Here is a 26,980-nt window from a genome sequence, read left to right on the forward strand (position 1 = left end):
ATGCTCACAAAGCTGTCCAGAGAAATAAGAGAAACTATGATGGCAAAGTAAGGAGCACAGTACTGAGTCCTGGCAACCGTGTGTTGGTCCGATATTTGACTCCACGAGGTGGACCTGGAAAATTGAGAAATCATTGGGAGGACTCAATTCATGTTGTTGTTAAACAAGTGGGAAACGATGTTCCTATTTATGAACTGAGACCTGAACATGGAAAAGGGAGATCGAGAGTCATGCACAGAAACCTCTTATTACCATGTGATCACTTACCGTTGGAAACTGAGGGGCTTCCACCTGTAAAACCAAAAAGAAAAGATGCCAGACCAGCGAAAGTCAGGAGAGAGCTGGATGGAGAGGTAGAGGATGATAAGGATTACGATTATGTCATGGAGTTCCAGCTACCACAGGAAGTGGCTGAATGTGAAGAAACACCTCAAGTCGAAAGGCATGCAGTAGAAACAACAGAACTCGAGAGGAATGATGATTGTCTCAGTCAGGATAAACCAGCCAGTGACTTACCTGGGGTAGCGGAGGATTTAGTTGAAACTGAAACAGTTGAGGAAATTCCACAGTTCTCTGGAAGCAGTGATGGAAGTGAAACAGAGACTATGCCAAAGCGACCACAGAGGGAATGTAGATCACCAAAGATCTTTAGATATGATAAAATTGGGTCCCCCTCTTGTTATGGCCTTACTGCACTACCATTCCATACCATGCCTCAAGCGTGGAAATATTAATTGCAACCTTACTATTATCAGCCGGTATACTCTTATGGAATGTAAGTTCAAATACTTTCTTGATAGTTGAATAGACCCTCAATGACTTGAGACAAAACTAAGCGTATTCACAAGTCAATGAACTCAATAATGTAGCAGGTATTGAGAAGAGAATATTTTATTGTTATGATTGGTTATTTCATTGGTTCATGTAGTTTGTTATGGTGCAGTACCGAAAGACTCCAGCAGGGGGTGGGGCGAGCATGGAGAGTTGTTATCAGGCACACAGTTCCCTTCCCCTACTCATAATACAGAGATTGAGGAAAACACAACAAGTGTCTGTCTGTATTTTAATATTTCTATGTTCCCCTTTACAGGGAGAATACACTTTATTCTGTGTAAGAAACCACATCATCTCACAAAAGGATGCTCAAATGACGCGTGTTGCTTTTTCAAATGCACATAAGTGACTCAAACTCACAGATCTTTCAGATGGATTAGCATTCACTACTGATCACTGACATGATGCGCAAAAAAATTATAGCAGCCTTTGCGATTTTATTATCACAATAAGCCACGTGTTTCCCAATTAGGAAACAAGTATTCATGGACATTTTTGTCTCTGTCAATAGTGACAAGCTGGAGTGCTAGCCAACTACCTTGCAGTTAATGTTCGTCGTTGACTAGCAGATGAAGAGAGCTGTACCGCCCTGCAAATAGTCTAACTCAGAGCCTTGTTCTTTCTTTATGTTGTGTTTGTTGCCCTGTTTAAATCATGGAAATTTGTCATTAGCCTACTTCACCTTCGACTTCAACTTACACTTGCTCTGGCTAGAACAGCAACAGTAAACACAACGACTTTGTCTGCATGCGTGAACCGGCGTAGATGCACTCAAATCAGACAGGAGAACCGTGACTGAGAACATAACGTCGGTAAGGTACAGAGGCTTTAGGGCAGTTGTGGCCTAATGGTTAGAGAGTCAGACTTGTAACCCAAAGGTTGCGGGTTTGAGTCTCAGTAGCGGCTGGAAATCTCTTCCACTCTCATTACCCATAACATAGTAGTCCTTGAGCGAGGCGCCTAACCCAATCGCTCCCCGGGCGCTGCAGCACTAATGGCTGCCCACTGCTCCGGGTGTGTGTGTCCATGGTGTGTGTGTTCAATACTCACTGCTGTGTGTGTGCACTTGGATGAGAGACCATACTTGGCTACACGTCACTTTCAAACTTTACAGGACAGTCCCACTTCAGGGTTTATACTACATTTGGCATCACTGGTGAGAGAAGGAGGAAGGCCATCTATAACAGCAGAGAAAGCTGTGGATCAAGAGACTGAGCTAGCAAGCTGAGGCTTCAAACATCTCATCCGGGTCGCCTCACCTGATAGAGGTTGACTGATTTTCAAGAGACCCAAAACATCACTGATGATGTGTCCTCGTAGATTACAAATTGAATGTCAAATGATACACCTACATGAAATAAAACATTTGTATTGATGATCATGTCTCTACTTGTACAAATCACTGTTCATTCATTTAATTCTGACTTTCGCAGACATAAAACATTTAATTTGGTTGTGTATAGTAAGATACATTTGCAACATTTCAAGTTAATTGTGCATTCATTTGTTAATTTTGAGATTAACAAAATTCCATAAAATCTGGACATGGCAATAAATTTGAGAAAATAAATCACACATTATAATGTGGAGTTATAAAACTCTACTCTGTAGAGTTTGGAGCATTTGGAAATCAAAGGTTGAAACAAAACCTTAATGAAGACTATAACTAATATCCACAGTCTATAACAGGCACATCAATTGTTTGTGGAAAAACCTTTCGTTTTCACATTTGTTACATTTCAGAGCTAAAAAAAAAAAAAAAAAAACACCTTTAGCCACACTCAAGACAATTAAATTGGTGCATTGATACAGATTTCACAATTTGAATAGGTTTCACAAGCTTTCAATGTGATTCGATACCAGTTCATTTCTAAATATATGTCATTTTTAAAGAAAAAAATGCTGTGACCTATAGGGCTAATGGCTTACTCTCTCTTATTTTATTCTTATTCTAGAGCTGCTGTAAAGCCAAAACAATCTCTGTTACTTTAATTTCCTATTATCACTGTAAAGCTGCTTTGAAAGTCTATATTGTTAAAAGAGCTATATAAATGAAGGTGACTTGACATGACTGACTTGACTGAACTTCTCACAAGTTAAACTTGGCAAAACAGCCCAAACTGTTATATTCAATTGGTATTTCAGGTATAAAAGGCTAATTAACACTCAAACAAATCAGTTGAATACAAACATTCAGAATAAACACATTTCTAGTTTTAGTGAGTGAATGAAAAAAGGCAATGATATATGTATTAAGCAGTTTTTAAGTAAAACTAAAACATATAGTGCAAATATTTAGCAATATGTCCTCTCTTCATTCTGGCTATTATGGACTTTGAATGACTTTCCTGAGGTAAATGTAATTTTGTTTTTTATTAGCTATTATTGACGTCTTCGCAGTAGAAACACAATATTTTATAGTTATATAAAGAGTTATACGCGAGTAAATGTTAATGTAGATATATTACTGCAAACGGTCTCCCTCCAATGGAAAAGCAGTGTATTACAATTTTTGAAACTAAACTATGACTCCATTTCTATAAACGCTACACACAAAACACACACACAAGATGCAAAACGTCACAAGTCTCTTGCAAAGGCAAACACATTCAAAACTATTTTAACTTTTAAAAAAACGCTATTTGTGTGTAGTAACTCCACACAAACATACACGCATACACACAGATGTAAAAACACTAAGTTACTCTTTTGCTTGTTCAGTGTGCAGAGTGTACAGGATTTTGTCAAAGGTGTAAAAATAATTTATTTAATTTTTTAAAACACGGAGTTTTGATTTATGACCAAGTGATCAATTTAGGCTATGTAGGCCTTTATAAGTGCTTTCACATGATCATTGGGTGTAGGTCATCAGTAAATGAGTGGCATTTAAAATGATAGTGTTTCTCACATGAAACACAAGAGCTGTTAGTTTTGAAGTGTCTAATGTAGAGAACTGTTTAGAGTTGTGCAAAAAGAAGTTTGCTTTACAATAGCAATGCTTGTAGTTTTGCAGACTTGGTCTAAAGATTATGAGTGAATGGTTTCAGTGAGTGGGCCTCAAGTATCACTTTTAGTGTCTAAGGATTTGTTTAAATTGTTAATGGGACTGCTTGGTTTTTTAATATTCATTATTCAAGCCTTCATCATTATGTAATTAATATTCATAAATAAGGGCTGAAAGTCTATAAAATCTCAAAAAAAAAAGAAGAAGAAGAAGGAAGACCTTATTAATATTCATAACCCAATCCTTCGTCATAGTAATCTGGCACGAGGTTAGTTAGTCGCTAGCCGAGCTCATCGATCTGGTCATCATGCAGTTGCAGCGTCATTGTGGGCTGTCGTTTGAATGAAGTTACAAGACACACAGATCTTCCGCATCCCAACTTAAAACCCGGCCTTTGGAGTAGAGCTGTTTAAAGGACAAGCCAACAGAAAGATGCCCGTATTTACAGGTCTGTTCACAGTATGATTTGACATAAATCATAGTTAGTCTTTAAACGATAAGAGGTAATTGAGAAGAGGCAGCGCCGTTAGCATGAGACATTAGCTTCAGGCCGCAGTTGATGGTTTCAGTTTAAAAACAGAGGGAAAGCTAAACAAGAAGCAGAAATCCCATAGCAAGCGTTCTGGTGTGACTTGTATTTAGGCGTTGCGTTTATTTTACATGGAAATGTATGATGTGAAATGTAAACGTTCAGACTTGAGGAACGTTATTAGTGAAGAAGCATGTTATCATGCCGGCTAGGCGGCTCACACTTTATTTAAACACCTTCAAAACTAACCTATTAGCTTTTTCAATCAACAGACAGTATTGCTGAACAGTGGATACAGACTTTGCACTAAAAACATTTTTGTTGTTGCAAAATTGGCTCTAGGATAGCTTGTAGACATCAAAACTGATGCATCATGGCTTGTATCCATAGTTGTATCCGCCGTGCTGCAAATCTGGTGTGTTGTAGATTTACTTGTTCACTGCAATAGATTTCCAGTGATAAATGTGTTAAAGCTATATTATTTATATATGTCTTACTGCTGTAACAACTTTCATGTGTTATTTTTGTAGCATCTCATATGGTTAGCATGTTTTGTGTGTAGTCTCAAATGTCAGCTGTGTTAATGGGGGTTCAAACTAACCTAAGCAGAAATAAAATTGTCTTGTTTCAAAAAGACATGAAGGTGAGTAAAATATGATTATATATCTACTTTTGGGTCACTTGTAAAGCATGTGCTTTAAAGCTGTTCCCAGCTCCCCACACATTTGGGAGGTTTCCCTTATGGACCCTTTTCACATTTCTGGGATTCTCAGAAGCAGCAAGTGTCATCATGAGCCATGTTTACATCCACCTATTGTTATGCGCATTTTGGGATATCACATAAAAAAAAAATGCTGGATGGAATTGTCAAGATGCGCATACAGTTGTGATCACAATTATTGGCACCCCTGATAAATATGATCAAAGATGGCTGTAAAAAATCTGCATTGTTTATCCTTTTGATCTTTCATTCGCAAAAATTCTAACCATTCATTGAAGTAAAATAATTGAAAGTGGGGGCAAAATCACATTATGAAATAAATGTTGTTCTCCAAAACACGTTGGGCATAATTATTGCCACACTTTTATTAAATGCTTTTTGCAATCTCCTTTTGCCAAGATAACAGCTCTGAGTCTTCTCTTATAACGCCTGATGAGTTTGGAGATCAGAGACCATTCCTCCATACAGAATCTCTCCAGATCCTTCAGATTCCCAGATCCATGTTGGCGCTTCTCTTCAGTTCAGCCCACTCATCTTCTATAGGGTTCAGGTCAGGGGACTGAGATGGTCATGGCAGAAGCTTGGTTTTGTGCTCAGAGACTCATTTTTGTGTTGATTTTGAGTTTGTTTTGGATCATTGTCCTGATGGAAGATCCAACCACGGCCCATTATAAGATTTCTAGGAGAAGTCCTTTTTTTTTTTTTCTGTTGGTATTTGCTAGAATCCATGATGCCATGTATCTGAACAAGAAGTCCAGGACCTCCAGCAAAAAAATAGGCCCACAACATTAAAGATCCAGCGGTATATTAAACCGTGGGCATGGGGGACTTTTTAAATCCCTGTTTGCACAGAACCCATCTGGTGTGTTTGCTGCCAAAAAGCCCTTTTTTTGTTAGTTTGATCTGACCACAGAACCCTGTCCCGTTTGAAGTTCCAGTCGTGTCTGACAGCTGAATTTGCTGGAGTTTGTTTTTGGATGAGCGAGGAGGATTTTTCTTGAAACCCTCCCAAACGAACACGTGGGGATGTAGGGGCTGTTTGATGTTTCGTCAATTTCCCAGGAAGTGACGACTATGTTCTCCTGAACACGTTTTTTTTTTTTTTTTTGTCTTTTGTCTTTTTAACACCAAGGTAATATAAGTGTAGTTATTAATGTACAATACATTTTTAAAAATTAAAATCTAAATATTTGACACTTTCTTATGTTAATAATTGTGAAAATCACTGTCTGTGAAAAAGTCCATTGGAAACACTCAGGTTTCCAGCACTCTGCAGATCAGCTGATGAGTTAAATGTGCAGTACTGGGTGTGGAGAACCATGGGATAGTTTGAAAACCCCTGCTTTAATTAAAACCATACATCTTTTCTTAAAACACAAGATGCAAAGTATGAAGTCTGTATCTCGGTGCTCTTTGGATGTGGGATAGTTCAACTTGCAAAAAACATATGAGGCCAAGGCATTTGAGACTAGAAAAAACATACAAAGCCTTCTGATGAAGTTTTATTAGCTGCAACACACACACACATGTTCTCTTTCTGTAGACTATCAGCAATGTGCAGATGCGTGGTACTGAGTCATTTTGCTGTGTCACAATTTTTTTGTGTCTTGATTTTTCTTTCTTTGAATATCTTAGTGAATGTGAAATGGGGAAAGGAGAAGTTTGATGCGGTGGAGCTGAACACGGAGGAGCCGCCCATGGTGTTCAAAGCCCAGCTTTTCGCTCTAACAGGAGTTCAGCCGGAGAGACAGAAAGTCATGGTGAAAGGAGGAACACTGAAGGTACTGGCTGGGATCTGTAATGGAGAGCTTTCATATTTACTGTCCTCTGTTATTGCAGGTGTGTGACTTCTTTTACTTTTTGTTCACCAGGATGATGAGTGGGGCAATATCAAGTTGAAAAATGTAAGTATGTGGCTGTATCCTGACTTCTGGTTGATTCAGAAAATGCCCTTTAAGAGTCGACCTGTAATAAGAGTTCAGCAGCTAATAGTTAAATATTGAAACATAAGATCCACAATAGTTTATCCAACAGTACACCTTAATTTAATTCGTTCCTTAATACACGTTCCTGGTCTTATTGAGCGCGTTTGTTGATGGCCAATCGCGCGCTTGTCTAGAACAGCGAGCAGTCGCGTGACTGACTGACTAGCGTAGCAGCTAATCGCATGACTGTGCTGGAGCACTTCAGGTGTTGGTGGACTACCGAAAACAATGTTACAGCCGTTCATAAATCGTATAAATACATTCCCATTACACAACTCCAGTTCAAAATACAAAATGATTGGCAAGATTTATTGATAACTTCCGAGTGAGCAGTTTTATTGTCATTTCAGCTCAATGCAGCCCTTACATAGCGAAACGAACCCGCGTTCCTCCAGGACCAGGGTGCTTAAGGGTGCTTCAGAATGCACAACTACAAAAAAAACGAAACTGTACATAATTAAATTATATGAAATAAGCTAAAAAGGTTTTAGCTAAAAAAAAAAACTAAAATACAGTGTTAATTTTGACAGACAGTTTTGATTTAGTTTGTCATATTTAGCTGAATTTTGAACCTGCTCACCAAACCTACTCCGTTGAGAGGCGCTTGGGAAAGAATCAAAGAACATTTGGCTTATTAGAAGTCAGTGTACCATTAGAATAATTTTGAAACTGATATTTCTAGGTAAAAATAAATAGTTGCTTTCGCTGCATACTGAGGTCTGGCTCCATGGTTTCATGTTGACTTTAAATGTGCGTTTTCTTCAGCTAAATAGATGTTTTGATCTATGTAGGGGATGACTCTTCTGATGATGGGCTCCGCTGATGCCCTGCCTGAGGAGCCCGTAGTGCGACCCATGTTTGTAGAGGACATGACGGAGGAGCAGCTCGCGTCTGCCGTACGTTTGCAGCCGACAGATTTGCCTGTTACAATATTTTAGCAGGAATCAGAGAAACAAGCCAACAGCTGTGAAATCATCTCTGCTATCTGTGTCATGTTCAGATGGAGCTGCCGTGTGGATTGACGAATCTGGGCAACACGTGCTACATGAATGCAACAGTGCAGTGTCTACGCTCCGTGCCTGAGCTCAAAGGCGCTCTCAGGAGGTACAGTTTAGGCATGTCCTTCATGTCAAGTCCACAGATGTCATGTGGTGTAATGCATCGATGTGTTTTTGTGGTAATTCGCCTCCATCTGTAGGTATTCTGGTGCCTTGCGGTCTTCTGGAGCTAACGCACCTTCCCAGTACATCACAGCAGGTGATCAACTTCCACTATCAGTTTTGAGGTTACCAAATTCTTGACTCTTTGATTACTTATTTGCCCAACTATTTGGGATCAGCTAATGCATGTAAGAGTCAAGCTGTGTAGCCATACTGAATCCCACAGGGTTTGTGGATCGCATGTAGCTCATGTTTGATTCTTCTCTTAGCTCTGCGTGATTTGTACGAGTCCATGGATAAGACCTCGTCAAGCATTCCACCCATCATTCTGCTGCAGTTCCTGCACATGGCCTTCCCACAGTTTGCCGAAAAAGGAGACCAGGGCCAGTACCTTCAGCAGGTCAGGTCACATATCTCTGGCTTAATACGTTTAAGCAGAATATGTTCTGTCAAAGTGGAACGTTTTTATATATATATGTTATTTTTCCATTTACTCAGGATGCCAATGAGTGCTGGGTCCAGATGATGCGGGTCCTTCAGCAGAAATTAGAACCTGAAGAACTAGAAACCCCCCCAGAGGCAAGGCTACTGTATTATCTACTGTATTATATATATATATATATATATATATATATATATATACATCATTCAAAAGTACAGATATTTTGTTTACAAGTTGGTATTGAACTCTATGAGGAGCATCAAAGGTTTCTATTTACAATGTGTTTTTGAAGCGTTGATCATTGTAGCCAATCACAGACTTGTGTTGCGCATGGATGCAATGACTGCCAATCAGAGATGTTATAATCCACTCAACATGCTCGTGAATCCTTTATAACCAAAAAAGTGTAAACGCGATGTAAATAAGAGATTAATTTGTGCAGTGTGGACAGCTTTTTTTGACAATACCGGGAGTTTTCACATGCTAATGATTAATCGATGAATGATTAATTGTCGATAATAATTTATTAATTATTATCGATAACTCATCGATCGTCGATTAAGCCGGTTCTAAGCACGCGTAATCTGAGGCGCCGTTGGGGACGTTGTAGTCGTTATATTTGATTATTAATAGGGCTGCACGATTAATCGCAATTTCCATGTAATCGCACTTAAATCGAGATCGCTTATCGCGATTTTAAAATCGCAAAGGCTGCGATTATTTTTTATGCGCAGTTTGTCATTGATGTACGGCTCTGTAAACGCTGCTCCATCTGAAAGCACTGTGAGTTTGAGTCACTTATAACGTGCATTTGAAAAAAACAACACGAGTCAAATATCTTTCCAAACACGAGAATCATTTATGAACCTCGTTTTAATAACATGCAACATTTAATAACATGCATTTACTCCAAACTCACTTCATAAGGACAGTTGAGCTCCTCCTTCTGTGAGATGATGAGCTTCTGACACAGAATAAGGCAGTCGTGCATTTATAAGTCATGTTTAATCAAAGCGTTTCAATCTTCTGACTATTCAGCTACAGCGACAGGGATTTCCTGGAATGATGCGCATTATTGTACTTCTGCGGCGGGGCATATTTAGCGTGTTTGCGTGTGAGCGCCCTCTGGTGTTCAAATGGGGCAGTGTTTACTACCGATCAGCCGCACTCCACTGACAAGCTGCGCTTAAAATAATCGCAGCCTTTGCCAAATCGCGTGCGGTTTTATTGCGATTAATCGTGCAGCCCTAATTATTAAATAAGTAATTTAGTGAATGATCAATCACATCAACTCATTTTACAATCCCACCTGCCCTTTATTTAAATTAAAACCCCATCTCATTAATTTGGTGCGGAACATGGCGTTTTGAGCAGATTTGCACACCTGTCATGCTGTTGGCGATGTGCCACTGCAGTGGACGCGTATTGCAGTATTAATGCTAATGATTAATTGATCGTTAATTTAAACAACGACCGATCATGGGAATTTATGTAAATTGACATCCATAGTGCACACTGCAAAGCTTCTTTACATCGGTTTTGAGTTGCGCGATTGAATCCGAAACTGCAATGATTGACAGGGATATAACCATAGCAACAGATGGGACGAAGCAATCTGATACTGTACGTCAAAACAGATGTACGTTAAGTCTTAGTGTAAATGAACACTAATTGACCTGCCACTTGTTCTATCTTTTTATAAGCAGTGTTTACATTTAAATGTTTATATTTACTTATAATTAGTATCATCATAATTAAACTTTTAGTTTTTTATTTTCACATAGTTCAATAAAATAGTAAATTAGTTCTTGCTATGGTATTGAAATTGGTACTGACAACCGTGAAATTTCACTGGTATTTGTACCGACTACTGGAATTTTAGTAACGTGACAACCCTAATATATTCAAACTCTTTCATTACAGAAATGCAGAGAATTTAGTGTAATAAAATGGGTCTTTATCATATTTGTCTGGAAGCTAAAAAACAATTTTACAAATAATGTATTCATTTTCCTCTGTGTTTGTTTTTGGTGGAATAACAGACTGACAGTGACAGTGGAGCTGCTGTCGCCGCAAAAAAGAAGAATTTCATCGATCAGTATTTTGGTGTTGAAATTGAAACTACGTATCCTTTGATAAGTGCCTGTTGTACAAGTCTATATCATGTGCTCTCTCAGTCAGTAATTATGTGGGCTGCCTCTGTTTTTACTTCAATGTTTACTAGGGTTGGGAATCGAAAATTGGATGCTTAAGGTCAAGAATTTGCTTTGTGTGCATTAATATGGCTTTAAACCATTTAAGCGCAAGAAGACCTGCCCACTGTTTTCTGTGCTGCGCAGAAAGCCGTCTCTTATACTGTGTGATACTGAGTTCCTTCTGCATCTTTTTGCACTTGAACGGACACACAAAAACGTCAAAAGATCCTGAAACAAAAAACCGAATAACCTTAACTATATTTGTAATGTCTGTTTTATTTATAAAGTGCAGTGTTTTTACATTTGATTAGTTTCTGTACCTGAATACCTGTTTATTTCAATGGTATTTTTTTATGCGATTGCTAATTGTAGTTGTTTTTGTCTCAACTGTAGTTGTCTAGTTGTTTTTGCTATGGTATTTTTAAACCATATAGGCAAACATTTCTTGTCTACGTATTCTTTAGTCTGCTGATTTTTTTTGGTAATGGTATTCAGCTACAATGAAATGCTTTGCAATAAGACTTAGAATAAATGTGAATAATAACTAAGTTTATTTCTTAATTGGAATCGAAATTAGTAATCGATTAGAATCAGAATCGATAAGCAGAATCGGAATTGGTCAAATTCAATCGATACCCAACCCTAATGTTTACCTGCTTCAGTGAATCATTCCCCCGCACCTCCAGAACCTGATTTGGATTTAGTAAAACGATAAAATGAATTCACACCCTGGTGCTAAGTAATTGCTTGTTGGAAGCCTGGCCTAAAGATAAATAAATAGATAGTCATTTGATTGATATGTGCTGGTTTGGGAGGTGTACAGATTACGCATCAGATGTTGTAGTCTGAGTTCACTTAAGGCCCGGGTATACTTTATTTTCTGAAGAATACTTTGGGCTTTACGCTACTCTGATAACACTGAGAAATGAACTCCTGAAGAAAATTGATACGAGAAGGATGATCGACTTTTCACGTTTGGGGGAATGATCTATAATCCCGCTGACTATTTGATTATGTAACTCTTTTGAATTCACTGCACGATTATGCTTTGCAGCCATAATGAGATATTATGGGGATGGCCAGATTGAGCGTAATGTGTTTTGTAGTCTAATTTTCACCAGGCCCATAGATCACGGTACTTAGCCTTAATGTGTCCAGTATGAAATGTACCGAGTCAGAGGACGAGGATCCAACTAAAGGCTCAGAGAGCCAACTGCAGCTCAGCTGCTTCATCAACCAGGAAGTGAAGTATCTCGCCACTGGACTCCGACTGGTGAGTGGAACGTCCCGTACGCAGATGAGCCTCCGGTGCTCACAATCCCTGTTAATATTTACCCGTCTCTCATTACATCCAGAGGCTACAGGAGGACATCACGAAGTTCTCCCCATCCTTACAAAGAAATGCCCTCTATATCAAATCGGTATGTTTTACCTTTTGGCTGCTTTGTTCAATGTTTTCCTCTTTCGTACATGAATAAACTGAACAGTCACTTTTTATGTTTCTGCATTCAAGTCCAAAATCAGCCGTCTCCCGGCATACCTCACGGTTCAAATGGTGCGGTTCTTTTACAAAGAAAAAGAGTCTGTGAATGCCAAAGTCCTCAAGGTAGGTCTTTTACTGAGGAGGGGTTTGGGATATCAGGTGCTGTCACCAAAATATCTATAAATTGATTGTAAACTTTAATTTTGCTGCATTTAGGATGTCAAATTTCCTCTTATGCTGGACGTCTTTGAGCTGTGCACTCCTGAACTTCAGGAGAAGATGCTTCCTATGAGGACAAAGTTTAAGGAGGACGAAGACAAGAAATTGGAGATGCAACAGCAGCCGAAAGCAAGTGCCCTGTGATGTCATGCTGAACACTTCGTGCTTTTTGAAAAGCCATCTAACATTTTGTTTCTCATTCAATAGGTGGTTCAGAAGGTTGGGGCTCCAAAGGATAAAAAATATGAACCCTTCTGTTTTTCTGAAGGTGAGCACTCACTGCAAAGATGCTAATTTCAACATGGTCCTGCAAGTTGAGTCTGCAGATTGATTTATAAGCTGTTTACTTGTTTCTTCTCTACAGACTTGGGCTCCAACAACAGCGGTTACTACGACCTGCAAGCGGTTCTGACGCACCAGGGCCGATCCAGTTCATCTGGCCACTATGTCGGCTGGGTTAAAAGGAAAGAAGGTCAAGTATTGTCGTTGTCAAATCAAGTTTTTGCTTTCATTATTTGTTAAACGTACTTGATTTTTGCCTTTGTAACTGTAAACGCGACTTGATAGCATTGTTTCCTAGGGTTGGGTAATTTTACAAGTAATCCATTACAATATTTCATTATTCCCTGAAAAGTAACTCATTATTTTAGTTGATTTTTATAGAAAGTTATGTACCCACTGTTCCCTCTAAGCTAGGCACGTCCGTACACGAAAAAATAAATAAAACGCTGTGGAAAAGGTAGAAGTAATATGTGTGGGGAAAGCCATTACATTGTATTCTAGTGAATAATACATAATTGCAGTGTTTGGATCAACCGCTGTAGAGTTAGATAGACAGGTTTCATAGAGCATGATGTGAGCCCGATCACGCCCTGTCGGTACACTTTAATGCACGGGGTACAAAACAGCTCGATAGATTCAGCACAAATGCATGAGAAAAAAAGTCATGTTTTAAATAAGTGGTTTGATCAAGTGCTGGAAATAACTATGATTAGCGCAGCACGGTTTAAAATGACACACTCACTACGGCTGTTGCATGCAATCTCAAAATAACTCGAGTCTCAAATAGATGTTTTTGTGTGCAGTGCATCATAGCTCTTGAACTACAGTATCTACATGCTCAAAGCACTCCTAGGACACCTGCCACATCACTCCCATCCCGAGGACACCAGTCACTCAGGAAATGGAAAGAGTGACAGGGTTACTTGTTTATAATAACTACGCTTGTATATTTAAATTAGTTACTTGTAAAAGTAATCTGATTACTGTAATGTGTGTTACCCAACACTGCCTGGCAAAATATCTAGGCAAATTTGCAAGATAAATCTCCGGCTCAAGCTTTTTATTTTTTGGACGGTTTATTTCTCCTGATGTAATTTGTGTCGAGCAGGGGTTGTCCAGTCCTGCGTTGAGGAGCAGCTAAACCGCTTCTAGTATTCCTTAAAGGGATAGTTCACCCACCAATGAAAATTTGCATCATTTTCTCACACTCATGTTGTTCTCAACCCGTGAGACTTTTGTTCATCTTCGGAACACAGATTAACTTTTTGATGAAACTTTGACGCTTCATAAAGAGATCACAAAACTAATCCATATGAATTGAGCGGTTTACTCTAAATTTGCTGAAAAGACTCGAAAGCGTTATATGATGAACAGATTGAATTTAGGCTTTTATTCACATTCATCAACTCACACATCAGCTCAACTATGTTCGCTTGACGTGTGAGAACCAATGAGGTTCATTCTCCTGTTACGCAGCACGTTGAGCAAATCTCAGATTTAATCAGTAAGATCTTCATTTGTGTTCTGAAGATGAAAGTCTTATTGGGTTGGAATGACATGAGGGTGAATAATTAATGACAGAATTTTCATTTTTGGGTGAACTAACCCTTTAAGACCTTGATTAGTAGTTTTAACCAGAATTGGATCCCCCTGCTAATGCTATAGAGTGCTTTGCTGTTGTATCTGGTATTGATACTTCACTCTCTCTCTCTGAACAGATGAATGGATGAAGTTTGACGATGACAAGGTCAGCGTGGTGACCCCTGAGGACATCCTGAAGCTGTCTGGTGGAGGCGATTGGCATATAGCATATGTCCTTCTGTACGGCCCGCGGCGTCTGGAAATACTCGAGTAACGGTGTTTCACAGGAGAAACTTAAAACCATAATTGCCATTTTCAAAGCACTGTCTGTATAGATGTGCAAATAAATTTGTGTCTTTAAAAACACGACCTTAATTTCTGAACTCTTCATGCATCAACTCGAGTGGCGTGTCTGTTAAGGGTGTTTTCCCCCTTTCATGGATGGTAGATTGATGGACCTGATCCTTTTTATTGGACTTTTTTTTTTAATGTTTTCTATATGCATTGAATATTTTTTAAGCCTGTGAAAAGGTGTTCATGCTCAATAGACAGAAGTAGTGACTTGGTATCTAAAGATGCTCTTGGCCACAAGTTTTGGACATGTAAAACAAGGAGTTGTATGATACTGGGATCTGTTGTGTCTGATCTATCAAAAGGTGGATTTCATATCAAAGCACTTTGAGAGGATGTTTTTCTGCTCGATTACTGCTTCTGTCTTCTAGCTGCCATGCAACAAATGCCACTGTAAACTTATCTGTCCTGAAATACTCAGAAACAATCAAACAAAGAGAATTTACCTCTGTAATAAGTTATTGTTTACTGGCTTTTCATAAACCGTGAAGACAAATAAACATGCCATTAACACTCTTGTGTGTATTTTACAAACAAAACTGATTCATTTCAAATGACCATTTATTAAAACAACTCATCGAAGTACAGCAAAAACATATCAAATAGTTAAAACGGAAGAATAAAAAGGTTATGTTTCGTTGAGGCCATCTGTGATGTTCCTGAATCCAGCGGTGTTGAGGGCCGTGACCAGGCTCTCCATCGTGGCTTGAGGGCCTTCTCGGTCCTGCCAGGCCACCAGCAGCATCTTGGCCTGTAGCTCTACATCCTCGCTGTCTGACTCGATCACGCGGATCTCCTTCTCGCTCATCTCCAGCTGATCCGCCAGCGTCTTCCACCGGGACCCGAGCTTGGCTGCGATCTCGTCCATCTGACTGTTGGTCACCGCCTTGCTCCGAATGCTGGGACCTGGACAAAGACAGTTTCACTTCGAGTCAAACTAAACGCTCCTAAATCTACACCATTCATAAAGCAGAAGCCGTTTATCTCCTGTGACCACTTGTTCTTGGATTTCATAATCTACCTTACTTCCACTGACTCGCTGAAAGGAGATCTCGGCCCAAATGGAGATAAGGCAAACCACGGGCATCCATATTGTATATATGTTTTTAAGGGTGAAGCCACAAAGGGGCAAAGACCTCATGTAATTGTTAGGTTTGGCAGCCCATAGAACTATATGGTAAAACAAAACAAAAAATAGGACTTTGAGATACTCTATAATTAAATAATTATTAGCATTAACAAAGCCTATAACCAATTTCTGAGTCGAATGCATAACAGTTTAAGATATTTCCAATTAGAATTTTCATAACCTACTCGTCTTATACGGTTCAGTCCATCATGAAAATTGGCTCAGATCATTGTGAGGCCAAGCTGTCAAAAAAAAGTTTTGTTTATGCCAAAGTAGAGGTGAGGCTTCATCTCTGAAACACTGGTGTGTTGAGATGAAACTGGACAACCTTCCATCACACGCATGACCTGATGAGCAGTTTTGGAAAGGAAATAAGAAAAATGGCTATTTTAAATTGGCCAAAATATTTTTATAATATTACAAGACTGGACTTTTTAGATTTAGTGCAGCATATAGAGATAAACCAAGCCCAATTTTCATACTGACCATCTTGAGTGTCTTTTGGAATTCTGACCAAAAAGAAAAAAAGCTTTATTTTACAAATGCAGTGGTGTGTCATTATAAATCTTGATATGATATCGCCACCGAGCCCTGAAACAGTGTTTTCCAACCCTGTCCCTACCTTAGGTTTGGAGGACGGCTTTCAGCTATAATTACCATGAGTCATTTGATTGTATAATTTATTGTATGTTTTACTAATAGCAACACCATTCGTTTCGCTGAGTTCTCCAGTGTAGTTGTTACCTAGCAACAGCTGCCACTTTTGATAATGCCGTTCTGATCCAAAGAGTCTAGCGTGAACAGAGTCCAGTGGAGGCAATAGCAATGAAAACAGCTTTTGAGGTAAAAAAAAAAAAAAAAAAAAAAAAAAGAGCAACAGAGACTCACTGTCATTGCTCTCTTTCAACAGGTTATCTCCATTCTCATCATCATCCTCCTCTCCGGTTTTTATCTCCTCAGAAGGAAGGTCTTTCTGTCAAAAGAAAAACAAACATTCTGTCACATTTATGCATTCATAAAATACTGAATATTTGAGTAAAATAGTAAGCAAAATATTTGAGTGAGTTTGTGTCTCACTTAAATTGATTTAAATTATATTATACATCGTCCTCCACTAATACGGGCATCCTTCATAAATATGAGCAAAACTAATATATATGTGGTACAAACGTTTTTCTCCAAATTATGTGCCAAAATTATTGGCACAGCTGCAAATTCTATTGAGTAAAAAAAGAGGAGTTTTGGATTAATTACCATAGTTGCCTCCCTGTTTAAACAAGGGATAGGCGATTAATTAATTGATATATTGTTTTATTGTTACTCCACCTACATCACTAGATGATCAGGTGTGTATCGCTAAAAAGTCTGCATGCAAGTCCCAAGTGAAGTGGCACAGTTTTCTCTACTACACACATTCACCATGAATAATTATGTCACGCATGAATGCTTGTCAATAATTATGGAACGCATAGATAAAAAAAAAAGAAGAAAAAGTTTTATCCTTCTTTCGATTATTTTATTAAAGGTTAGATTCTGTGGATATTTTTAATGAAAAACCAAAAAGATAAACACCAAAGACCATGGCCATATTTTCCATGGCCATATTTACCAACGGTGGCAAAATGTGTTGACAGCACTGCATACATGTCATATAATAGAGGCTTTCTCACAGGAGGAACATGTAGAAGTCGGGGTCCACCCTGGAGCCTAGTTCCTATAACTGAGTTCCTACCCGATGCGAAAGCCCATCAATATTAGCCACTGAAAAGGCTCTATTGGTCAAGCACAAGTTTGAATGTTATCTACTTTTCTAGAAAACTAGTGTTTGATAAGGTGGATGTCCACTCACAGGAAGCTCTTTGGCCAGTTTGATGACCATGTTCTCCAGATAGTCGGCCAGGCTCTTGAACTGCTGATTGGTGGGCTGGAAGAAGTGAGGACTCCTCCTGGACAGCAATCGCAAGGCTCGCCAGCCGTAGTTTGAGTTGCGCACAACTCTGAGGGAAGACGAAGAATTCATTAATTCTGAGGTATAGTTTGTAATCATGTTGATTTAAGAGAGTAAATGATTAATGTACTTGTACTCATCCTCCACCATGTTTGATGGATCTGCCTGTTCAATAGCTTCTACAAAAAACTCCTCCAGTGATGGCATGAATTCCCTTTAAACAAAACATGTATTAATGCAAAATGTCCCGTATTAAACGCCTCTAAGCAAGTGTTTGCCAAACACACACCTGCTTTCTGACTTGCAGGCCTCCATATTGTCAGGGTTCAGATTCCAGAGTCTTGTGAGTTCGTCACTGTTGATGGTCAAAAACACAAGCAGAAACGCAAATTAAGATCTGAATCGAAGTCTCGATGAAGTTACACAGTAATCAAATATTATCTTACTTTCCCATGATGATTTTGCGATCAGGACCTTTCCCCAAAAAGTCTTCAGGTGCTTGTCTCTTTCGGCTGGGGCGGATGGGTTTGGTCTCCGCGGGTCTGAGAGAAACAAAAGATTTGATTCACAGATTCATTTAGAACTTCAAAAATAGCAGTGACCAAAACTGCAAACTAATGAGAGATGAACAGATTTTTTTTCACTGATTTCAGAGTAAAAGTACAATATGATAAAGGAGTCATCATTAACCTCGCATGAATGCAGTGTGTATCTAATGTGTAATGGGATAAAGCGGTTTGTGTGCTGTTTTTATTCAATACCTTTCTTTCACAAAGCTTGGGCAGCCCTCATTTTTCCAAGAGTTCCAGTTATCTTCTGTGTTTAGGATGTGCTGTTGGAGACATAATTCATACATTTCTCAAGATGAGAGCGAAACCTAAAACCCATACGTCCCCATATGCATACTTTATAGACACAACTTACCTCAACCATAGATGCAAACTTGTCACCATCAGGAGGGGTTTCTCTCAGTAACTGCAATGGTAAGGAAATAGTAATAACACAGTACGACACAGCGGAGTGATTGATATAGAAGTCACTCCCGTTTGCTGTACCCAGGGTCCACTGTTCCCGGGATTCAGAGGGTTCTTAAGAAAACATAGGGTCCTATTGCCTATATGTGTTAACATCATACAAGTTAATGAAATACAGTAAATTTAAGTTCACTCGCATAAAACTTAAAATGCCGCTACCATGTTTTTATGTCAAAGTGCTGACAACCACAGATGCTGTTTTTTAATGTACATTGTATGAGTTTATATTTTACAGTGAGGGAACCTGAAAAAGCTCTGCATGGGATATTGTGGAACTTGTCAAAGGGGTTTTCTGCTCCTCTGCACTGCCGCATGGCTCTCAATATCATAGACTTGAGGGAACTAAACAAATGGTTGGGATATCACAAAAGGTCATTGCTTCCTTAGGTTAGGGTTAGAAGTTTATAAAGTTGAGAGTGTGTTATTTACAGTGTGTTAACAGACCATTGAAATGGGGAACATAGGATCCTGGGAACATGGGACACTTTTTCATATCTGGGAACATAGGTATACTCTCTTAATATGTGCCACACACCTCCAATCAGTGACACGTAAGGTTAAGACTGACCTGATAGACTAGTTTAGCCGTGTCCTCAATCCACAAAGACTGATCATCATTCAAAACACAGCCGGAACTGCAAAGGTTAAAGACAAAAACATTTATTGACACTGACAGCAGGGTAAACTTCTCTTCACAGCTGGAAAAGATAAGCGTGCGGTTTCCCCTGACCTCTTGAACTTGACCTGGCCCTTGAGATACTGGAAGAGGATGAGGTATTGAAGCAGAATGTGTCGTCTGAAGTTGCTGTCACTCAACTGAAGGTCCATCAACTGCAGAGAGAGATGGGAAGTTGCCTTGTGTTAGCAGGTCAATGACTGGAGGTTTCTTTTTATTGAGTAGTTGATTGAAAGACTGGAAGAACTGACTTTCTCACTGGTGAGGAACTTGGCAAAGTAGACATGGTCTCCAGCAGAGGTCCTCATCTCCTTCATCTTCCTCTTCGACGCTTGCATGTCATCCAGCTTATAGCTCTTGAACACAGCTAGAGTCTCATCTGAATACTGCACACAGAATACAAGTGAGGGAACATTAAAACAAGATGCATGTGGACCAATCCTGTCAGGTTTCCTTTTTCAGATGTTTCTAGTCAGTTTCCCTCAAGCTCACAAAGGTGTCCTATCAGAGTAAACATCCACTACGGACAACCACAGTGTTGATATACTTTAGTCTTAAATGGTTACATTTCTAAATGTAGACAAATGACTTAAAATTACATTTAATAACCAAATTTTAAGAGAAGCTTGACCAGAAAAAGTGAAGTGCAAACTCTTCAAGAGTTGATTCATGAACTATCACCACTTTGCCATTCATAAAATATATTCACCTCAAATGAAACCAACAGGACTGTTTTTGAGGATGAGGTTTTGGTAACACTTTATTTTATTAAAATATGTATTTATTTTATAACATGTTTAAGGTTACATTGTTACATGTACTTTGACACGTACCAGTAATAACATAATAGTGCTACATAATTTTCTGGTTAAGTGATTAACCCTAACCATAACCCTGTAGTAAGTACAGTTAATTAATATTACTCAGTACATGTTTGTGTAATTACATTGTAACAATGTCACTTTAAAATAAAGTGTAACCGATTGTTGTATATTGGTTTGGATAAAAAAAAATAAAAAAAAAATTCAAATACCTTAAGGAAAGTCATCCATGAGAACTTGTCGTAGCATTGTACAGGGTTTCTGAAATAGTCCTGCAGGGTCCAGAATTTTCTGTACAAGTTGTAGTCAATAGGAATGGAGCTACAAAACAAAAGCCCTCTGAATTAGACTAACAAACAAGAGTCTGATAACAGGCTAAATAAAGCAAACGCAAGACTTGGGCTGCGTCCGAAATCACATACTCTATTTCCAATAACTACTTACTATATGGATCTTTCTTTTTTTAGCGCTCGCAAAGTATGAATGTAACCTGGACGTACTACATCCTCTATGATGTCATTATCATGTGACCTACCGGTGCCAGTTACATCACTTGGTAACACTTTATTTTGATAGTCCACTTTAGACATCCTACTAACTATAAGTAACTTTGTCAACTAACTGTCATTAAAGTATTAGTAGACTGTTAGGTTATGGTTAGGTGTTAGGGTTCGGGTTAGTAGAATAAATTGACTTGTAGTTGCCAAGTTACTTATAGTCAGAAGAATTTCTGTTGGAGAACCATCAAAATAAAGTGTTAGCAGATATTAAGCATACAGTCTACTAATACTCTAACGACGGTTAGTTGACATGTAGTTGCAAAGTTACTTATTGTTAGTAGAATCTCTAAAGTGGACTATCAAAATAAAGTGTTACCCATTCACAAATCCTCTCCTGTGGCCTCTAGTGTCCATCATAAGCCCTTTTTGCTTACTCTTTTATGAGAACTGTGAATTCAGACATACTTCTTTTGTCACATACAGTTATTCGCCTACTATATAGTAGGGAAGTATGTGATTTCGGACGCAGCCACTGACTTTAACTTAGAGGCTGTGAAAACTCGAATATCTTTTACCACGGAGCAGGTGCATCTTCGTCACCCATCTCTCCCTCCTCCACCTCCATCCCATCCTCCTTAACTTCTGCATGCTGAGAAAAAAAAAACACATGTCTGACATCAGATGAACAACTCTCTATAGGTGTCTAACTGGCTATGTTTCCATTCAAGATGTGAATTTAACTTATGTGCAAAATTGGAATATCAATAAAACATCTGCGAATGAAGCAGCGTTTCCACCCCATGTGTTCAAGAGGACAAAATCATCACTTCCTGGGAAATTGGCAAAATATATGAGAAAATATCTGAAATAAAAATGGAATTTGCCGCAAACAGGCAAGAAACTGAGGCATTTATGATGGAGAAGAAAAGAGACAGAGAACGCAGACAAAACGCAATAAACGCTGTCATGTTCTCCTGCGTTCGGACCATAGACTGTAAAAAAATGGTGTTCGGGACTCTTCAGGCAGGGAAATGAACCAAATCATCCTGATGACAGACTTTGGCTCAGGCATTTCAGAAGGATCAAACCAAGATTTGAGATGCTGTGCGAATGCGTTTTATTCGGTAAATGCGTTTCCATCATAGTTTATACCATGTCTTCTAAGAGGATATTGAGAACACCTTTTTTATTGGGATAAAACATTTATCCACCTCAACCCAAACTGAATTTATGCACATGGTCATTTCCAGTAAAGTTTTTTTTATGCATTATTCCAAAGATGTACATAAAGTACGTGGATTTTCTGATGTCCCCCTGCAGCCAATAATTTTTATGTCTACACCCTTGCTTCATTTCGTATATGGAGATACATGAATATGCATATTAGTCTCCGCCTCCACTCAAACACAGCAGATCGGCCTAGCTGATCCACTCGCACAGATTCACTGTAGTAAACGCTGCACGATGGCAAGTGGATATATAGGTTTACTTCAGCCATATATGTTTGAACCAGAAACTGAGTCAGAAGAAGCAGAGGAAGAGTGAATTATACAGGCTCGCATACAAGTCCATGTCTCAGAATGGTAATGCGTGTTATTTATCGCTTTTTACAATTTCGGACACATAACGGTAATTAATATGATTAGCCTTTTGGTTGACTACGTTATCAAACAGCTAATAATGTGTTGCTAATGTTACACAAAACATGTTCGCGTTCACCATCTCAGAGTTCTAACAATCAGCATCAGAAACGCTTTGAACAACTTCAGTGGAGAAAAGCCCCGCCGCATGTTGATCTGATTGGTTACATGTTTGTGACGTCAGAAACACCAGCGATTTCAAACCGTGTTTTTGAGACTCTTTGGTTCACTGAAAATACTCTGCAATGGTGCTGACTTATGAATTTGCACATGGTTTGTCTTAAAAAAAGCATATTAAAAACAGGAAACCGACACAAACAACATTAAAACCTTGACTTTCACCACAGAGGATCTTCAACATTATCTTCTCACATGCAGCCAAATCAAGCCCAACCTGCGTCATAACTTTACCTGCAGTCCAAGAGTGCTATCCTGCTCATTCTTGTTGAACACGGTGATGTTATCAAGGTTGAACTGACTCTGTAAGTTCAGTCCTGTAACACAGAGGACAAACCTGTCAAAAACAACCAATGAGCAAAGAACTAAGAAAAACAACTTATGTAAAAAAAAAGTATACCTGATTTTTCGGACAAAGGGAAGAGACGTGCTAAAAACAGCTGGATTCGTCCACAGAACACTGTATTCTGAGACTTAGAGAGTCTTCTGAGGAGGTCTGTGGACAAACACATGGCCATGTCAGGCTCCTTCAGCACAGTCGTAAAGAATACTGATGTACTTGACTCGAGTGTGCGCACATGGCCAGTTCATAAGCCTCTGAACAGCAAATCCGTCTGTGGGAGCTAGATTATTTTTCCATTAAACACCTAAACTCTGAAACAGTCCTTCTAGTGCTCAGAAGCAGAAAATCTGCCAGTTTAAATGAGATCAGACCCTTCTTTTTAACACCAATCAACTGGACTTCCACTGACACACAAACTACACACATCTGTATCCAAGAGAAAAGAGCTGTTTGAAGCTTTAGTGTTTACATTTTAAGAGAAATACAATCTATTATATAAAGTTGCTGCCTTAAATTTTGAAGTACAATCAACTTCGACGTTTAAGTAATTTCAACTTTAATTACATTAAACTGACTAAACTGAGTTGAATCTTGTATAACTTATATAAAGTTGAAAATTGCTTAACTTATTTTGATGAGTTAAAGCAATGTTGTTTTGCTTAAAAAAAAAAAAGAAAGAAAAAAGAAAAGAAAAGAAATTGACAGTATACTGTAAAACCAGGAAGAAAATGTATTCACTGACAGTGTATTACTCTCAGTAGGACTGCTTGGATGTTACAGGGTTTGTACAGATTCTGTCAAATGAAATTCGAGGACTTTCAAGGCTTTCTAGTATGCTTCTTTTTTTCTCCAAAAATTAAACACTAATTTCATATATATATATATATATATATTTCAATAATTCAAGCACTTTTCAAGTACCTCTTCAAAAATATTGCCGTTTTCAAGGGTTTTCCAGGACTTAAATTTCAAAAAGTCAAACTCAAGTACTTCAAGCACTTTAAGCACCTTGTACGAACCCTGATGTTACAATTAATTTAAGAACTATTTGCACAAATTTCTACAGTAAAACTCCTTTGAAGCTGTTTGGACTGGATAAAGTGTTTAATATATAAATATAGATACACATAAACTTGAAACTCACCATTGCACATTCTTAACAAGTAATTTTTTCCAGCGGAGTAAAACGTATTCTGTGAACATGGAAGAAAGAGCAAACTCATAAATATAGCCTAGCTGCAAAACAAATACACTGAACAAACATTCTCATGATTATTTTTGACAAAATATCTCATTTCGTTTATGATAGCCATATCCATTAACAAAAAGTGGCATTACCCCTACTTTTGTCAGCATCCCTTTGGCACATGATTTAACACACATTTTAACATATTCCACAAGATACACAAGAACTCAATCAGCCAGGTTATTACATCAGTGGTTTATATAAATCTCAGTTATATCAGTCAAATGAGTTGAAATAATGCATTTTACTATAAAATTCTAAATTGTTGATACCCAAAATGGTCAACATGGTAAAATAATGTACAGCTCCACTGATTTAAGCATTGCTTGGTCTGCCACACTGTATCCAAGTAGACTAGTCTCCTGGTTTTTGGACAAACTGTTCAGTTTAAGCAACTGTGCTGAACCTGTTGACTACCCTATTGGGTTTTTTCATCAATTGTGAGAAAGGCTGGTGTGAAAACATAACTTCTATAAGTTTTTGCCAGCATTTTCTAATGATGACGACATTAGAAACTGACTGCCTGAACCGTCTTTTCAGATTTGAAAACAAAGGTTTTTCTGAAAAACGTCAGGTGGATATAGAAACATTCAACTCGGCTCAAAAGTTATTAGCATATACGTGTGAAAATGTGAGCTGTTGGTGGCACTGGATGGTTTGAAATAGAGATATCTAATTTTCTGTGTGCAAAATTTCACAACTTTCGGTTCTATGGGCTACTATAGACTTCAATGGTGGAAGAATAATAAGAAAACTAACGAATACAACAGGTTTCGACACTCCTTTGGCACCTGGCCTCTAAATATCGGCCTAATTTATATCTATAACTAACAAAAACTCAGCACTACCAACTAAAAGCTCCAAACTTACAGACTTCCATGTAGAGACATTTTCTTCAACAAAGGAGAAGATCTTGTCACACTGATCCAGAGGAAGACAGTCGAGAACGTCTCCCAGCAGAAGGAAAGGAGTGGTAGCAGAGCAGATGCCTGTGTAGACACGAGAGATTGATGATCTGCAGATCAGTTTTCATAAGCACTGCTGTATGTGCAGACTAACAGGTGTACCTTCAGTCACGCCATCTATACTGATGTAGATCAGGGAAAGGAAGTCTTCAACATTCACTTTCTGCTTCACCTGCAACGTAAGATGCAATCATCGGACTCGTACGCAAAACAATTGCATGCGTGCCAATGTTCCAAGATGAACAAGATGATAAATAATGCACACATGGACTCACTATTTGCTCTTCAAGAACTCCACGCAGAGCTTGATCGAGAGTGGCCTTCTTCTCAGTTTCACTGTGAACAATCACACATCTCAACAGCAATACGAAACATATACATTCAAATACATCACTGGAGGTCAAGCGTAATAAACAAACTCCCTGCAGCACAATTAAAAGCATGATCATATTCATAAAAAGCAATTATTACTTTCCAGGCAGATGACTGAACGCGCTGGTCAGGGGTTTACAGTTCCTGATGTCCACTGCACTTTTAGTGGCAGCCTGCAAACAACACACAGAAAACAGCATGACTTCGACTGAGCAACTGACTGATGTGATTGTATTATGACACAAGCAATAAAAGCATGATGACATTACATGGATGATGATAATAATAATACCAAAGTAATAAAGTTTTATTAAGCTGAAAATGTTATTTTGGCCATGTTGCATATTAATACCATGTTTTTCAATTAGTAAGAAGGCGTTATTATGGCCTTCACAAACATCATCATCGTTTTTAAAGCAATCACCAACAAATTACTGTACATACATATGATATATAAGTGTCCAATAGGCCAAATTAATTATAAACATATAAAACGATAAGGTCTAATATTACATTACACAAGAGACAGAAACAAAACAAACAAAAGAACCATTTTTATTTATATATTAACATAGTTGTGATGACACTCCACTAATAATTTACCGTAAATGTATCTCTGGCTTCGGTGAAGTCGAAGAGAGACGGAGGAGACATCTTCACTCGCTACTGGCGCTTTGTCTGTCTCTCGTTCTACTTCCGGTTCTCCTTCTTCTTCGTTTACTGGCGATACACATTTTATGCGCATTATCTCCACCTACTGGACTGAATAATGAGTTATTTCTTCCGATTTTTCTTTTCTTTCCCTGCAATCTGATGCAATATGTCTCACATTATAATATATTATTCAATATGCCAGCTTGGCAGATCAATAACAATGCGGTTCTTTCATCTCTTTATTGTTTCCAGATTTAAGTAACTAGTAAAGTAATGCATTACTGGTAAATTTACATCAAAACATCTGAGTTACTTTTCAAAAAAGAAACTCAAGTTACTGTTTTCCCATGTATTGCCGACAGCTCTCCTGAAATCAGGTGTGTTGTGTGCGCTGTGTGAACATGATGCTTGTTGTAGTTCTAGGCTAAATGTGAGAAGACATTTACTCGTTGTCGTACACTTTTATACAACAATATTATTGCCTATTGTATCTGAGCTGGATGATGACATCACTGTTTTCTCCAGAGATGATTTTAAAGATGAATTGAACTCATTTCATAATTAATGCATTTCACAGTTAATGAACCGAATTAATTTCAACTGAATGATGACTGTCGTTTACAACTGTCTTTTTTGAGCTGCTTTACAGCAGAATTGAATTGTTTGCATCACTGTATCGTTATTTTCCT

General features: G+C 38.4%; 2 protein-coding genes across 2 annotated transcripts; one reads left to right on the top strand and one right to left on the bottom strand.

Moving 5' to 3' along the window:
- The first annotated feature begins 3,696 nt into the window (after positions 1–3,696).
- usp14 (ubiquitin specific peptidase 14 (tRNA-guanine transglycosylase)) lies at positions 3,697–15,299 on the top strand. The gene is made up of 16 exons (XM_084410290.1): positions 3,697–4,286; positions 6,724–6,869; positions 6,960–6,992; positions 7,865–7,969; positions 8,074–8,177; positions 8,272–8,330; positions 8,503–8,633; positions 8,732–8,812; positions 10,718–10,800; positions 12,029–12,143; positions 12,226–12,291; positions 12,384–12,476; positions 12,570–12,701; positions 12,780–12,840; positions 12,937–13,044; positions 14,573–15,299. Exons 1-16 carry the CDS (start codon positions 4,271–4,273, stop codon positions 14,707–14,709), a joined length of 1,470 nt encoding a protein of 489 aa, XP_084266416.1. The 5' UTR covers positions 3,697–4,270; the 3' UTR covers positions 14,710–15,299.
- Positions 15,300–15,329: 30 nt separating this feature from the next.
- On the bottom strand, positions 15,330–26,386 carry thoc1 (THO complex 1). The gene is made up of 21 exons (XM_084410289.1): positions 26,241–26,386; positions 25,737–25,810; positions 25,541–25,601; positions 25,368–25,437; positions 25,171–25,289; positions 24,199–24,247; positions 23,112–23,207; positions 22,946–23,028; positions 21,470–21,543; positions 20,607–20,715; positions 19,825–19,959; positions 19,628–19,728; positions 19,466–19,532; positions 18,788–18,838; positions 18,625–18,695; positions 18,310–18,405; positions 18,153–18,218; positions 17,994–18,077; positions 17,765–17,912; positions 16,804–16,888; positions 15,330–15,692 (listed from the first exon to the last, which is right to left on the bottom strand). The coding sequence occupies exons 1-21, from the start codon at positions 26,289–26,291 to the stop codon at positions 15,415–15,417; spliced, it is 1,968 nt and encodes a 655-aa protein (XP_084266415.1). The 5' UTR covers positions 26,292–26,386; the 3' UTR covers positions 15,330–15,414.
- Positions 26,387–26,980: the final 594 nt, after the last annotated feature.

The sequence above is a fragment of the Rutilus rutilus genome (genome assembly GCF_951802725.1).
Source record: "Rutilus rutilus genome assembly, chromosome: 6".
In the NCBI taxonomy this organism is placed as follows: Eukaryota; Metazoa; Chordata; class Actinopteri; order Cypriniformes; family Leuciscidae; genus Rutilus; species Rutilus rutilus.